The following is a 16,613-nucleotide window of genomic DNA, read 5'->3' as shown; positions in this document are numbered from 1 at the left end:
ACTGACTCTGGGCTTGTCTTCTCTGCAAAGAACCTGCACTGACCTTGGGCCCGTAGCGACGCTTCAGCCTCTCCCTGATGAGCAGACCTTTGGCCAGCAGCTTCCAGTTCCCTACAGCCCGCTTCTCCCTTTTCTGCAGGCAAAAATGAAGTGGGAGAAAAGTCTTAAGCACTGACATTTTCAGGAAAAATATAAAGATGGAAACTGTAAATTTATAAAGACAGATATATATATATATATATACGATTTTAAGTTAAGATACAGCCTCTCCTTAACCAAGTCTCACTTCCAAAAATTTGATCTGATTTACAAAGTGGTGGACTATACCTGAAAGCCACAAAAACAGAAAACTTTTTAATCGTTACTGACTCCAAAATCTTTAGTGGGTGAGGTCTTCCAGAACCTGGACACAGGCGATTCAAGACAGAGGCAGGTGTGGGCAGCAGGGGCAGTAGATCCCAGAGCCCAGACCCAGGCTCCTCAGGGACAGTGATAGTGAGTCTGCGGGGTGGGCAGGAGCCTGCTATATTCAGTGCTCACTCCCTCGGGTGCCTGCCATGATGTCAGAGAGGGTTGGGAAGGGCCTGGGAACACACGGATGCAGCCTGGGGAGGGAAGAAGCCACTCGCTGAGTGTCGCTTCCCGCTTCTGCTGTCCCTCAGTTCTGCCTACGTGCTTACCTCCTTCTCCTTCTTTTCAATGACTGCCTGCTCATTTTCCCAGGCAGTCAGGAGCACGTCTTTGAATTCCTCACAGACGATGTATCCGTCAGTCCTGTGGGGACACAACGCGATGTCAACCCTTGAGCCTGCTGCCTGCTCTGCCTCTCCTCCCTCCCTGGTTTGCAGAAGACAGTGGGCCACATCTGAGCACCAAGGGTCCTGAAGGATGTCCCGGGTCAGCCAGTGTCCCACACCCTCCGTGCAGAAGGCAGGCCTGTGGAAAATCCTCCCCAGATTCTGCCTAAGAAAGCTGGAGTGAAAGCCCCTATCCAGCCTTGCCCATCACAGAACAGAGCTCACTAACCAGGCAGCTGCCCAGGAAGGACACTGACTGTTTTTTGCTCACCAGCCTGTGAGTTCCTGAACCTGGGAAGAACATTTTAATCCAGCATTAGGATGCCAGTTTCATTGGCTCTGTTCCCTCTGGAGGCAAGCCAGAATTGGTAAAGCAATGACTTTGCAAATCCAGTGTAACATCCTGAAAACTGGAGCCACCAGGCCTCAACTCCCAGTAGCCCCATGCCAGCTTTCCATCCCCATCTCTGGAGTCACTCCTCCCCATCCCTCTGTTTAGCCTCCATCGAAGGCCCCTCACGCACACGGGATGGGAGTAGCCGCCATGGAAATCAAAGCCAGTGATGGCCTGGACACAGTCGATGTCCAGCTTGCGGGCCACGCGGTGTAGATTGGGCAGGTTCAGCTGGACACAGCCAATAGGCATCATGCTGGGCAGGAAGAGGTACACATTCCCAAACTCGTTCCGGGGCACCTGTGGCAGGTAAGCACGTCAGGATTTGGCCAGCAGGGGAACCAGGTAGCCTGGTCCTGACCCCTTCTGATGTTGCCCTTACCTTCCCATCCACAGCCACGGGGGGCTGATACTCCTCTGTCTGCCAGTAGCCAAACAGGCCCAGGTCATTTTCCTCCCGCAGCTGGGGTTCAGCAAGTCGGGCTTTCCGAGCACGGTTGGAAAAGCCTTTCACCATCTGCACCAGAGGACACGGCCACAGTTGACAACAAAGGTGTCCAGTTCCTTGGCACCAGGCCCAGCACCATGCTCAGTGCTGCATGCCTGGTACCCGGTGAACCCTCACAACACGCCTACCAGCTGGGGTGCTTTTTCTCCCTTTTTTTGAGACGGAGTCTTACTCTGTCACCCAGGCTGAAGTACAGTGGTGCAATCTTGGCTCGCTGCAACCTCTGCCTCCTGGGTTCAAGCAATTCTCCTGCCTCAGCCTCCCGAGTAGCTGGGTGTCTGCCGCCACGCCCGGTTAATTTTTGTATTTTTAGTAGAGATGGGGTTTCACTATGTTTGCTAGGCTGGTCTTGAACTCCTGACCTCAGGTGATCCACCCACCTCAACCTCCCAAAGGGCTGGGATTACAGGCATAAGCCACTGTGTCCGGCTGCTCCCCTTTTCTTACTACAAGCACTAGCTAACATTTATAGAGCGTTCTCTGTCCCAGGCACTATTCTCAGTGCTTCCCCCCGCCACCACCCGAGATGGAGACTCACTCTGTTGCCCAGGCTGGAGTGCACTGGTGTGATCTCACCTCACTGCAACCTCCACCTCCCGGATTCAAGTGATTCTCATGCCTGTCTCCTGAGTAGCTGGGACTACAGGCACCTGCCACCATGCCCAGCTGATTTTTATATTTTTGGTAGAGATGGGGTGTCACCATGTTGACCTGGCTGGTCTCAAACTTCTGACCTCAAATGATCCACCTGCCTTGGCCTCCCAAAGTGCTGGAATTACAGCATGAACCACTGCGCCCAGCCTATCTTCAGTGCTTTATATGTTATTAACTTACTTACTTTTTTCAACAAACCCACAAGGTAGGTCTTAACAGCCGATGGCTGGTAAGTGACAAGAACCAGGATTTACAATTCAGGTAACTGGCCATCAGTGGAGCCTATGTCTCAACATATAACCTATGTCTGCTCACATGCCCTGGAAAGCACTGACAGTTCAGGACCCCCAGTGTGCTCCCGAACAGCGTGCAGTGGCCAAGGCCAAGATCTTCCCTGGGGAGTGACGTGGTGAGAGGGGCACAGGACCGGCAAGGACAGAGTCACGTAACTCTTAGAGGAGGCAGGCATGGGCACACAGCTGAGGGCTGGCCCCTGGGCCTGGGCGTACAGACTTCCTCTAGTGCAGGGGCCCACAAGCTTGTTCTGTAAAGGGTCATGCGTGGCCTCCATCACATATTCTTTCTTCTTCTTCTTCTTCTTCTTATTATTATTAATATTTTTTTTTGAGATGGAGTCTCGCTCTGTCACCCAAGCTGGAGTGCAGTGGTGCGATCTGAGCTCACTGCAAGCTCCGCCTCCTGGGTTCCCACCATTCTCCTGCCCCAGCCTCCCCAGTAGCTGGGACTACAGGCGCCCGCCACCACGCCTGGCTTATTCTTTGTATTTTTAGTAGAGACAAGGTTTCACTGTGTTAGCCAGGATGGTCTCGATCTCCTGACCTTGTGATCCACCCGCCTCGGCCTCCCAAAGTGCTGGGATTACAGGCGTGAGCCACCGCACCCGGCCTATTCTTCTCATTCTTATAACCCTTTAAAAATGTGAAAAAACATTCCCCAGGTTGGGGGTGGCCTGTGAGCTCTCATGTCCGTTCCTGCCACTGTCTCTGGGTGCACCCTCTCTGTCACCGCTTCAGGGACTGAGGGACTCTGAGTTCTGACAACCATCCCTTTCTGAGAAGCCATTCACCCAGCACTGTTCAGTAAAATTCCACTGGGATCCCTTGGAGACCAGGCCATGACCCAGTCATGAAGGAGGGACAGAGCGGGGACAGTCTTTTCTCTTAGGAGCTCAGGCTCCTTCAGGGGAAGAGACACAGCTACAACTCAGTGTGAAGAGTACAGGGTGGAACGGGAGCTCAGAGGAAAGCCCTTGCCCAGCCCTGAGGACAGTGGAGGCAAAAAGGCTGCTCAGAACAGGTCCTGCCTGAGCAAAGGCTTAAAGGGGCAAGGAGTTGCCCAAGAGAACAGGGCTGGACCCCAAAGTACACAGAGGTGGGAGAACACTAGGACCTGGGGCCTCTGAAGTCCTTTGGAATGCAGAGGCGATAAGCACCAGAACATCACTTTGCACCATGGAGAGGGTGCAGGACTCAGACTAAAGGCGCTGGCCAGGGTGGGCAAGGATGGCTGGAATGCACAGAAAGAGCCTAGTGACTGACAGGGGAATGGATTCAGGCTGGGATGGAGGCTGTGGCTGTTGCCCAAGCAAAAGATACTGAGGCAGGAGTTGGGTTGGTGGGGATCAGAACAAGGGGTGAATTTGAGAGATTTGGGATTATTCCAGAACTGTGCTACCATGACAGCCACCAGTCACATGTGGCCACTGCACACCTGAAATGTGGCTGGTCTGAACTGAGGTACAGAAAGTCAAAACACAAAGGATTAGAGAGACTTAGGAACAAAATGGATTTAGAAAGTCAAAAACACAAAGGATTAAAGAGACTTAGGAACAAAATGGATTTAAGTATCTCAACACTTTAAAATATTTCTTACTGCTGAAATAGTATTTTAGATATATCTGGATATATTTTAATGTTAAAATTCCAACTGTTTTTGGTTTTTAATGTAGCTACTAAAAAATTTAAATGTGTGGCTCATGTTACATTTCAACTGGACAGTGCTATGCTGGTTCCAGCATGAAAGACAGGTGCGATGGTGCAGAGAAAATCCTCAGCAGCCCTGCAGGCCCGGGCAAGGGGCATCACACACTCCAGCCTGTTGCTGGCAGTGACGGCGACCAGCACCTGCAGCCCTTCCCACTAAGCGGAGGCCCCTCCACTCCCCACCCAGCTTCCCAGAGTCTTGCAACCCCAAAGGACTCCTGGGGTCTGATGAGAAGTAAATGGTCTCTGTGATCGGCCACTTTACTCTGCTGGTCGTACTGAGCTGTGTGTCCTGTGAATAGTCTCCGTGGGACCTCGTTCGGTTCGTGTTCCTCAAGAGCAACCAGCCTAACAATACCACAGCACGGTGTGAAAGGAGCACTGGCTTCAAGGCAGACCCTGGGATTCTCACCTGGGCTCTGCTCTGCCATTTTTCTAACTGTGGGGACTTGGACAAGTCACTTGCCCTGAGCTTCAGTTTTCTCATCTGTAAAATGGGCATCATAATGCCAATTCCTATGGCTTTTGAGACAACAGAGAACAGACACATGCAAAATGCTCGGAGAACTGCTAAACAGAAGGGTAATCTGACTGGACAACGTGCTGCTATAAAGCAGGGCTTTGACCTCCCAGGACCATCCAGTAACTCAATTCCAACCTGTAGAACCTTTGAACTCACAACAGGAGTCTGAGGCCTACTATTTGGCCTAGATTTCTTTTCTGTTTTGGAAGATCAATTTCTTACAAATGTCTTATTAATAAGATAATTTAAATGTTTCTCTCCTCCTTGAATCCTGCTCAAGCTGAGAAAGTGAGACATTTCTGATCAGGATCCTGGGCAGGACTGGGAGGCTCCTCATCATCACTTCTCTGTCTCTGGCTCTCCCACTCAGCTACAGTCCTGCGTCACCACTCCCTGCTGGGACCGCCCAGCTCCAGTTACCTTGTAGGGTACTTCTCCAAGCCTCACCACTCTTGCTTTCTTCAGCCACGTGTCCCTGGAATGCAGAGTGTGCACACAATCCCTGCAGAAACAACACAGGACACAAAGGCAAACTCAGAGGGGCCCTGCAGGCTCCGTCCTCAGGTTCTGCCACCCTGAAGCAGGCCAGGCTCCTAGGGGGCCCAAAGGAGCTGTGCTAGCCAAACAGCCTTGAATGTGGACTACCTGTCTTTTGGGGGATGTGTCCACTTACAAACCCTAATCTGCACGGAGTTACTCTGCAGCCTTCGTGCCTTGCCTCCACCACTCCTCCCCTTCATAGGTTTTCCTCTCCTCTGGTGTCCAGAGCCTGTGAGAGCTCCAGCTGCAGCCTATCAGGATGGGGTAAAGGCCGCCGTGTGCAGGCAGTTACTCACGTTTACTACCACCACCAAGCAAGCACCTGCTGAGGCTCTGATCTGCTGTTAACACCATGTGGGGGGAAGTGTCCAGAGGAGGGGACAGTGAACCCAAAGGAAGGCTGCAGAGAAACCAACTATAATAAGCTAATAAGCTATCACAGAATCAAGACACATGCACATAGAACAGTCAAATGATCCCTGCAGGCAAAGATCCTCTGGCTTCACTCTTCCTCCAGAGCTAAGAGCTCACCAAAGCCGTGCAAGTCTACTTTCCAATGAGGCTCAACCCCTAACTTGCCAAGCCATCTTTAATAAGGCACACCCATCTAGTTAGTTTGCACCCCTTCACTCTGTCCAGGGAGCGGCTCCAGTGAGCAAGGACACCCCATTTCCTCCTAGTGCAGGTTCAGGCCCTTACCCACAGGGGAATCTGAGGCTGAATTTCAGCACAGCATAATGGATGGAGGTTGAACCTTACCTGTGCCACTTCCTGGCTGGGCCATCTAGACAAGTCACTTTACCTTCCTGAGCCTCAGTACAGACAGTGCCCAACGTCCAATGGTTTGATTCAAGATTTTTCAACTTTATGATGATGCAAAAGCAATATACACTCGGGAGAAACTGTACCTCAAGTACCCATACAAGCATTCTCTTTCTCATTTTCAGTATTCAATAAATTACATGGATATTCAATACTTCATTATAGGCTTTGTGTTAAGACAACTGTACCCAACTGGAGGCTAATGTGTTCTCAGCACGTTTAAGGGAGGCTCAGCTAAGCTATGACCCATGCTACATACAACAGGAGTAAACCTTGAGGATTTTATGCTAAGTGAAATAAGCCAGTCACAAAATGGCCATAAATACCGTATGATTCCACCTACATGAGGTCCAGTTAGGGCAGGTTAGGTATATTAAATGCATTCTCAACTTAGGATATCCTATTTTCAGCTTCCAACAGGTTTATGGAGATCCAATCTCATCCTAAGTCAAGGAGCACCTGTGTCCTCGCCTATCAACTAGGGACAGTGAGCTTGTCCTTTCTACCACACATGGTTGCTGGGAGGACCGGACATTGCCTGAGTGCCAGAGCAGCGCTTTTGCCAGTAGCATCAACCTGCCAGAGCTCAAAGCTCCACTCATGCTCCTACTGGGGGGCGGAACATCTTTGACTGCCCAGAGGCGTGATTATGTAATGGTGTGGTCTTCAGACAGGAGTGGGTAAAAAGGGGGTCTTAGGGGTTGACAGGCAGCATCTGGACACCTTCCTAAGGAAAACAGCAGGGAAGTGGTCACAGTCCTCTTGGAATAAATGTGAACTTCTAACCTTTTCACACTCGGTAAAATGGCTATTACCAAAACACAGAAAGTAACAAGTGTCAGTGAGGATGTGGAGAAAGTGGAGACTTCGTGGACTGTTGGTGAAAATGTAAAATGGGTGCAGCTGCTGTGGAAATGGTAAGGTGGTTCCTAAAAAAATGATGGGAATTACTATCTGGCCTAGTAATTGCACTGGGTATATACAAAACAAAAACAAAAAAAACCTGAAAGCAGAATCTTGAAAAGTTATCTGCACACCCATGTTCCCAGCAGCATAATTCACAACAGCCAAACGGTGGAGACAAGCCAAGTGCCCATTGATGGACAAAGGCACAAGCAAAATGTGGTCTGCCCACACGATGGAGTTTCAGCCTAAAATCTAAGGAAGGAAATTCTGACCCATGCTACATACAATATGGATGAACCCTGAGGACATTATGCTAAGGGAAATAAGCCAGTCACAATATGACTATAAATACTGCATGATTCCACCTACATGGGTCCCTATAGTAGGCACACTCAGAGACAGAAAGGAGAATGGTGGGTGCAGGGCTGGAGAAGGGGAATGGGGAGTTTTTGACGGGGACAGAGTTTTGGTTTGGGAAGAGGAAAAGAAATCTGGAGACGGATGGTGGTGATGGCTGGATGACAGTGTGAATGTGCTTAATGCTGTAGGCTGTATACACTTAAAAAGGTTGAGATGGTAAATTTTATGTTACATATATTTTACCACAATTAAAAAAAATCAATAAATATGCACCTCTAATGCTTCCTTCTATCACTGACATGGTGCCCCTGGACGACGCCAGCATTCTCTTCCCAACAGTCTTTCTCCCAACTACTATACATATCCACAAGAGGAAGCCTCTATCAGGGCAGCCCAGGCCCCCTGCTGCCTTTGACTGCTGGGTGCTAAAGTCCCAGAACAACAAAGCCCTGCCCCTGCCCAAGGCGGCGTGCCCCTCGACATCAAACAAAAAGCTCCAAGACAGGGCAGAGCCCTGAAGAGAGGGTCCAGTATGACTCCCACGGGGGGCTGACAAGCAGGAAGTCATCCCCAGTGGGAGGACTCAAATCACCCACTCTCATGTGGGTTTCCCTATGCTTCCTTTTTCTCTTTTCCGTACCTTCCTGTTTTCTCATTTAAGAACATCTCCTATTTCTTGGTCTTGTACATCCCATGTCTTTTAAAATCACTTATTTTACTTGCTTTTTATTCCCATTTCTCAAAATTCCTATATTTTTTTCTTACCTCAAAATTATATTAACATTTTTCAATTTTAATTTTATATATATTTTATTCATTTTTTGCTCTTATTCCACTCCTCTTTTAGCTATTTCTTTTTACTGTGGTATAAAATACAGTCACATAAAATACACCATTTTAACCATTTTTAAGTGTGCAGTTCAGTGGCATTAGGTCCATTCACAACATTGTACAACCATTACCACCATCCATTTCCAGAACTTTTTCATGCCAAACACAGCTCTGTACCCATGAAAAAATCCACTCTTAACTTCCATAATCAAATCCTTTGTTCCTTCCTTTTGTGTGTTTTTAACTTGTATTTGTGGGGCGTGTTTTATATTGCCCTATCTTAAATTTTATTTTTCCTACTTTGTATTTTCTTTTCATTTGTAACTGTTTTTCCCCTGTCATTGTTTTAATCCCTGTTTTAATTTTCAAATTTTCTTCTCTCCTACACATCATACACACACAGCACACACACACTGGCTTAGCCCGAGAACACTGGTAAGTCAGATGAGCTCCCATCAGCACCCTTTGCCCAGGAAGAAGGCTGTTAATCCCACACCACCAGGAAGCCCTTGAGGCCAACCAGGCTGCCTCACGCACCTGGAGTAGACCGCTTCTCCACGACAATACCCAAGGATGGCAGCTGTCTCAGGATAGATGGCCTCATATTTCAGGAGATGCCGCTTCAGGGCATACAGAGGATGGTTCTTATATAAGCCAATGGCAGTGGGCAAAGGTTGGTCCATGTGTTTTGCCTGAAACTGCAAAGGCCAGACAGACAAAGTTGAGCATGTTATTTAGAAGAGGAAATGAAGTTTGAGGGAGATGATCCTTAGACTAAGTTGTTCTGACAACAGATGGTGGATCCAAGGTTTCATGAACACTAATGATTTTTGTAACATCACATCTGTAGCTCCGGCCAGTAAGTCGGTCACAGATGAATCAAAAGCTAAAAAGAATCAAATAAATCCATGGCTTGTGGCAACTTCAAAAAGTTGTCTAACCTATTTGAATGCTTAGATGCCTAACCCAGCCCCAGCAGATCAGCGCCTATTCTGTTAAAGGTCTGCAAGGAAGAAAAACACACAGTGGTCTTCAGTAAGAAGGTCTTATCTCAAAGGGATAATCCTCTTCTAGAGCATGAGCTTATCTGCCTGCTCTCACAGGAAATTGAGAGCAGTGGTTCTCACCCTGCGACTTTTCTCTTGGTCCACTCTGACAGAGTTCTCTCTGCCCTTCTCTAAGATTGCTCATTGCTCAGTAGGCAATTCACTGCTTTAAGTCACCCTGTTCACCAGGCTCTCTTAGGCTTGCCCCTTGGCATCTCTTCAAAAACCCCAACAGACTAGTAAGGACTGGCAATGTGGAGTTGCTGAGAGTAGGAGAGGACGCTGCATGTTCAGCTTCCACTGAGCTTTAGGTACATTAGTTACAATACCATCTGCATAATTTCCACTTAACCCGTCATTACTAAGTAAAATGAACCAAGAACACCCCTGGAGCAAACACTCAATGTGGGATGCACTGCACTCCTATAGGAAATGATTAATAAATCTGCAAATTACCTATCCTGAGTGACTGGAAATAAACCTGTGACAAATCTGGGCATGTTCCTGTGTAGAAATGGCAAGCTCCACCCAACACCACCACTGCCGTACACACAGGCGGCTCGGGCACACTTCCTGGTGTAAGTGCTGGTTCTAGGATCAAGTGACATAGCTGTGTTATGTTCTAGAATTCTCTGCCTCCCGGTCTGCCTTCTCAATAGACTGAAGATATTGTCTCATTCCGAGACCGCTCTTTCCCAGGAGGTGAGTGCTCTATGTATGAGGGGTGTTTGCACATGCATCTTTACATGCACGCATGATAGGGGAGGGGGGAGAATCTATCCATGGGCTATTCCTTCTTTCACTCAGTCTGAGTTACATTACTTGCATAAATTATTCCAAAGCTCCAAATTTATAACTGGGCAATAACTAATAGTATACAGGCTCCAAAGCCACACAGACCTGGGCTCAAACACCATGGCAGTTCACCTCTCATCTCCACAACTTTTACCACTAAAATTAAGGCAGCAACTGCCCCAGCTTTATATTGCTGTGACAATTAAATGAGACAACCCACTAAACACACTCAACATAGTGTTGGGCATATATAAGGTGCTCAAAAACAGGAATAATTTTAATAACCTGACTGGGTCTTAGAGCCCCTGGCAGCCAAGGCCTTACCTCCAAGTCTTCTTTCTTCTCCCTGTCCATAAATGGGCTCTGGTATGGTCTCAAGGTCTCTGCCCACCACTCAGCATCAACCCGGCACTTGCGGGTCACTGTCATCCAGGCTGGGTCGTACCTCTGTGTGACATCTCGGACCCAGCCGTCACTGTCAATGCCCACCACATAGGTCACGGGCTTGGTGGCGTACCTGTAACAGGTCAGAGGCTGGCCCACCACGCCGTGCACACAGTCCACACATATCCACTTTTCCTCCTGCTCACAGAACACCTCTAGCCACTGGTCTACACCAGCTATGCTCCTTTTTTCTGCCCTCTCACCATCGCTGGACATTTTCTTGCCTCTTTTACTGCTCGAAGAGCTTGAGGATGCTGCTGGCAAACTTGGATCCTTATGATGGCTCCCACATTGGGTCCTGGAGGCACTCTTGGACCCAGCCTTTGTCCTCTGAGGAGTGGGGGCCTTCCTCTGCTTTGGAGGGCTAGGTTCGGAATCCTCATCAGAGGGATCAGAGGCTTCTCCACTGGAGAGCTCAAAATCAGAGCCACTGCCAGCTTCATCACTCCCACTCTCCTCTTTATAAGACACCCTGGAGGCCACCCGCCGCTCCCGGCCATGCGGACGTCGCTGGGTTGCCTTCTCCTGCTTGTCACCTGGGCCCTGGTCTTCCTCGCTGGAGGAGAGCTTCCTCCGTTTCTTTCTGCCTCCCTTGCTCCTCTTCCCTTTGGCACTTGGCTTACAGGTGCCCTTAGCAAAGGTTTCCTCTTGTTTGGTTCCTTTGCTGGTCTTTGGCTTGGTGTGGTTTTCTAGAACTTGGCTGGAAGTTTCTGAGCAGCCTTCCAGATCCGCAGTCAGTCTCTCCTTGGAAGGTTTCTTTCCCTTAAACAGAGTAAGAAATTTTGCCTTGCTTTCTTTTTTTCCCTCTTTTGCTAATAATATGATAGAAATCCTGTAATCCAATAGGGTTAATTCACTAGCTAGAGAACCAATACATCAAGATGTCCCCAGCTCAGTGATCAACCAGCTATCCTTCAGGGTTGTATGCATGTATGGCTAAAATCTGTAGCATCTTAGATAAGGCCACAGTATAATTATTTTCACCCTAACGGTAAAGAGAAAAGAACATGGGATTTGGAAACAGTCAAACATGGGTTTGAATTCCAGTTCTAACTCTTATTGGTTATGTAAATTATTTAACTTCCGAGTTTCAGTTTCCTCAGCAGTACTACTACCCACCTTGGACATATGCATTTTGCAAACAAATACGTATGAACTTAATACAGTTGTAGTTTTAAGAATACAGATATTATGAAAATCAGCTTCTAGACCATCAGGCTTCAGATAATGCCAATACCCCAATGAGTATAGCATTTAGCTTCTTGAAGCTAACCCAGAGCACCTCAAAACTCAGTGCTTCACTCATCAGCACTTCATGGAGCAAGTGAGGACAGGCACCATTCCACCCAATTTACACAACAGAAACAAAAGCAGCACTCTGCACACATGAAGCTCAGGCTGCCAGATATCCACTCATGTGCCCAAGTCTTCCCTAACACAGGGTACGTGCAAGGCTCGAAAGAACCCACACTCCATGAATACTAGCTCTTAAAAATATAATAATGATCAATTTTTTTAAGTGTGACAATTTCCTGTCAACTGCTTCTCTTCTCTGGCAGCCCTGAGCACCTCACCTTTGCTGCTGCTGACTTCAGAGGAATTGGCTGTAGAGACAATACCAGCCGGGTCAAGAGCTGCAGAGCCCGGAGAATCAGTAAGAATATCTATGATGAAAAGGAATAACATAGTTATCCTAAGAAAGTAATTAAAGATGTAATGAGTTCAATGTTGTTTGTTATGGTGCTTGTTCAAGACAGGGAAAATTGGAAACAGCCAGACTTTCTAACAGTATGCGATGGGCAATGGAAACTCCAGACACTGTTAAAAATGATGATGCAGAGGTTTATCTTCATAGAAGAACAGGAACATGCTCGTCATATATTAAAGGAAAATAGAATTTTCCTTTAAAAGTATGATGTGATTACATTTTATAAGAAAAAATACGTAAATATAAATTTAGACATACATGTATATTTGAAAAAGCATCCATATACTGGGTTATGGGTGTTTACAGGATTTTTTCTCTGCTTACCTATTTTCTGATTGTTCTGTAGTCAATATGTGTTGTGTTTGTGACTAAAATAATAAAATGAAATACCACTTTGGGAAGAAGTAGTAGAAAATATCATTATCATCAGATCACCTAAGTCTGTTCCCTGTTTTCCATTTTTCCCCACATTGAATCTTTAACTGAGTCTGCAGCTCTGAACACTGTTAACTTGGAAGTCTGGGAGCCCCTCAGGGGACCTGACCTTCAACGGCAACAGTGATAATGTACTCGGGCAAGGCCTTCCTACACGGGTCTCCAGGTCCCAGCATCTCTCTTTGATTACTGCCACAGCCTCGGGAGAAAGTCCGGTGTGAGGAGCCATGTTATGGTGAGATAAATGATTGCTTTTGCCTTGTTTCTTCTGCGGCTAAAAATTTCCAAAGTGTCAAGGTCATGAAAGACAGGGAAAGATCAAAACACTGTCACACACTGGAGGAGAGACATGATGACTAAATACAAACCAGTATCATGGAATAGAAAAAGGATTATCAATGGGAAAACTTGGAAAATCCAAATAATGTCTGTAGTTTAGCTGACGGCATTGTACCAATATTAATTTCTCAGTTTCTTATTGTACAGCACGGCACAGGAGCACAGGTCCAGAAGTCTGGATAACTAAGTGTTCACCACTAGCTGAGTGACTTCCCTAAGCCTGGATTTCTGCATCTAGAATAATCCCTGCCTCAGCTTCCTCACACGACTCTAAAGAGGTTAGACAAGATAATGTAGCTGACAGGACTCTGGAAATAGTCTAGTGCTACCCAAGCATACACAGTCACCACCTTTAATAAGAAATCTATCAATGTACATTGCTGAGGAAAAAAGTCAGGTTACAGAACTGTATGATCCCTACAAATCAGATAATGTAGAGAAAATGGACAAAATCCCAGAAACATACACATGACCAAACCTGACTCAAGAAGTAATGGAAAATCTGAACAGATCTGTAACAACAAATCGAGTCAGAAATCAAAAACCTCCCAACAAAGAAAAGTCTAGGACTAGATGACCTCACTGGTGAATTCTAGCAAACATTTGAAGAGGAATTTACCTCAATCTTTCTCAAACTCTTCCAAACATTAGAAGAGGAAACATTTTTTAACTCATTCTACGAGGCAAGCATTACCCTGATGCCAAAGCCAGACAAATACATCACAAGAAAATAAACCAATTTATGAATATAGATGCAAAAATCCTGAATAAAATACTAACAAACAAAATTGAACAACATGACCAAGTGGGACTTATTCTAGGAATGCAAGGATGGTTCAACATAAGAAAATCAATCAATTACATATACATTAAAAGAATGAAGGAAAGAAAATCCAGAGGACCATTTCAACTGACACAGAAAAATGCATCTGAGACAATCCCACAGGCTTTCATGAGAAAAAAAAAAACATTCAGAACACTAGGAATAGAAGGAAACTGAGTCAACATCATAACCCAGAGCCAGCATGATACTTAATGGTGAAAGACTGAAAGCTTTCCGAATTATCAGGAACAAAAGAAGGATGCCTGATGTCACGACCATTATTCAACACTGTACTTGAAGTCCTAGCCAGAGCAATTAGGCAAGAAAAAGACACAAAAGGCATGCAAACTGGACAGGAAGAAGTAAAATGATCTACTCATAGATACCACATGGGATCCCATACATAAATGAACAAGAAAGCTAGTAGAGTTAATAAATGAATTCAGCAAAGCTGCAGGGTACAAGACAACACAAAAAAGTCAGTTGTGTTTCCATACATTTGCAATGAACAATCTAAAAGAGAAATTAAGAAAACAACGCTATTTCCAACAGCATCAAGAAGAATAAAGTACCTAGGAAAAAAATTTAACTGAGGTGAAACACTGTACACTGAAAACTACAAAATACAGCTGAGAAATTAAAGACAAAAATAAAAGGAGAGACATCCATGCTTATAGACTAGAAGACCTAATAACCAGATGGTAATGGCACACAAATTAATCTACAGATTCAGAGCAGTCCCTATCAAAATTCCAACAGCTTTTTCACAGAAATGGAAAAACAGATCATCAAATTCATATGGAATTGCAAGAGGCCCCAGATAACCAAAGCATACTGTAAATGAACCAAGTTACACTGAGGCTTCCTGATTTCAAAACTTACTACAAAGCTATAGTAATCAAAACACTGTTGTGCTGGCATAAGAATAACGTAAAATTAAGAGGCTGGAAATTAACCCATACGTTTATGGCCAGTTGATTTTTGAAAAGGATGCCACGACCATCCAAGCCCCATTGAAAAAATCGTCTCTTCAACAAATAATGCTGGGACAAATGGCTATCCACATGCGTAAGAATGATGTTGAACACCTACCTGATATGTGCAAATATTCAATGTATGTAAGAGCAGTAACTATAAATCTCTTACAAGAAAACACAGGGGTCGATCTTTATGACCTTGGATTTGACAGTGGAATCTTAGATACGACACCAAAAGCACAAAGAGCAAAAGAAAAATAGGTAACTTAGACTTTGTCAAAATTCAAAACTTCTGTGTATCAAAGGACTTCATCAAGAAAGTAAAAAGACAACCTACAGAATGGGAGAAACTATGTGCAAAGCATGTATTTTGATAGGTAACTAATATCCAGAATACATAAGGAGCTCTTACAAATCATCAACAAAAAGGCAACATAATTAAAAAATAGGCAAATACTTGAATAGACATGTCCTCAAAAAAGATACACAAATGACCAAGAAGCCCATGAAAAGACACTCATCATCATCAGTCATTGGAGAAATGCAATCAAAACCACAATGAGGCATCACTTGACACCCATCATAATGGCTATAATCAAAACACTGGAAAATAACCAAGTGTTGGCAAAGATTTGGAATTCTTGTTCATTGCTGGTGGGAATGTAAAATGGTAGAGTAACCGTAGAAAACAGTTTGGTGGTATCTCCAAAAGTTATACATAGAATATACATATGACCTAGCAATTTCAATCTTAGGTATATACCCAAAGGAACTGAAAACAGGGTGTGTAAATAAATATATGTACAGACATTGTTAACAACACTCTTCACAACAGCCACAAGGTGGAAACTAATGAAATGTCCGCCAATGGACAGAGAAAATATATATACATGTAATGGAATCTTATTCAGCCATAAATATTAATGAAATACTGATATATGCTAAAATGCACATGAATCTTGAAAACATTATGCTAAGCAAAAGACAGGCACAAAAGGCCACATAGTGTATAATTTCTTTTATACTAAATATCCTGAATAGGTAAATCCACAGAGACACAAGACAGATTGGTGGTTGTCATGAGCGGGGACGGGGGTAACAATGGGGTATTTAATGGGTACATACAGGGTTTCCCTTGGGGGTCACAAAAACATTTTGGAAATAGAGGTGGTAGTTGCACAACACTGTAAATGTACTAAATGGTCACTGAATTGTACCCCGTTTAAAAGCTATATGATCCCATTTTGCTTAAACAAATAAGCAAACAAAACAAATACATATGTACACAAATACACAGGAAGCAAGTCTGGAAGGACAATACTAAAATATTAATGAGTTACCAGCCTGGCCAACAGGGTGAAGGGTGAAACCCCATCTCTACTAAAAATACAAAAATCAGTCAGGCATGGTGGTGCGAACCTGTAATCCCAGCTACTTGGGAGGCTGAGGAATGAGAATCACTTGAATCTGGGAGGTGGAGGTTGCAGTGAGCTGAGATCGCACCACTGCACTCCAGCCTAGGTGGCAGAGAGAGACTCTGTCTCAAAAAAAGAAAAAAGAAAAAAAAAAAGACTGGCAATAGTCTGTGGACACGGTGTCTTTAGTTGCAGACTGGCATGGGGGAGGCAGAATAATGAAGTGGAAAGAATTCAGCCTTAGACTCAGATGGATCTATTTTGCTTTCTTACAGCACTCAATCAAGATAATT

At 45.4% G+C, this 16,613-nt stretch overlaps 1 protein-coding gene across 2 annotated transcripts in view; it reads right to left on the bottom strand.

The window, feature by feature from the left end:
* XPC (XPC complex subunit, DNA damage recognition and repair factor) overlaps nucleotides 1-16,613 on the bottom strand; it is a 33,164-nt gene that overhangs the window by 2,108 nt on the left and 14,443 nt on the right. The window contains exons 8-16 of one of the 2 annotated variants that reach the window (XM_017896252.1): nucleotides 12,876-13,040; nucleotides 12,198-12,287; nucleotides 10,504-11,385; nucleotides 8,876-9,036; nucleotides 5,300-5,381; nucleotides 1,574-1,708; nucleotides 1,322-1,491; nucleotides 681-774; nucleotides 44-133 (exon numbers count right to left, since the gene is read on the bottom strand). In XM_017896252.1, the coding sequence (XP_017751741.1) occupies nucleotides 44-133; nucleotides 681-774; nucleotides 1,322-1,491; nucleotides 1,574-1,708; nucleotides 5,300-5,381; nucleotides 8,876-9,036; nucleotides 10,504-11,385; nucleotides 12,198-12,287; nucleotides 12,876-13,040 (1,869 nt within the window). The remainder of the gene's footprint in view (nucleotides 1-43; nucleotides 134-680; nucleotides 775-1,321; nucleotides 1,492-1,573; nucleotides 1,709-5,299; nucleotides 5,382-8,875; nucleotides 9,037-10,503; nucleotides 11,386-12,197; nucleotides 12,288-12,875; nucleotides 13,041-16,613) is intronic. The other variant, XM_017896253.1, reaches the window with a different exon arrangement.

This window comes from Rhinopithecus bieti, unplaced genomic scaffold, assembly GCF_001698545.2.
Source record: "Rhinopithecus bieti isolate Rb0 unplaced genomic scaffold, ASM169854v2 scaffold_26131, whole genome shotgun sequence".
In the NCBI taxonomy this organism is placed as follows: Eukaryota; Metazoa; Chordata; class Mammalia; order Primates; family Cercopithecidae; genus Rhinopithecus; species Rhinopithecus bieti.
The sequence above is the reverse complement of the archived record's forward strand: the minus strand, read 5'-3'. Positions and strand labels throughout refer to the sequence as shown.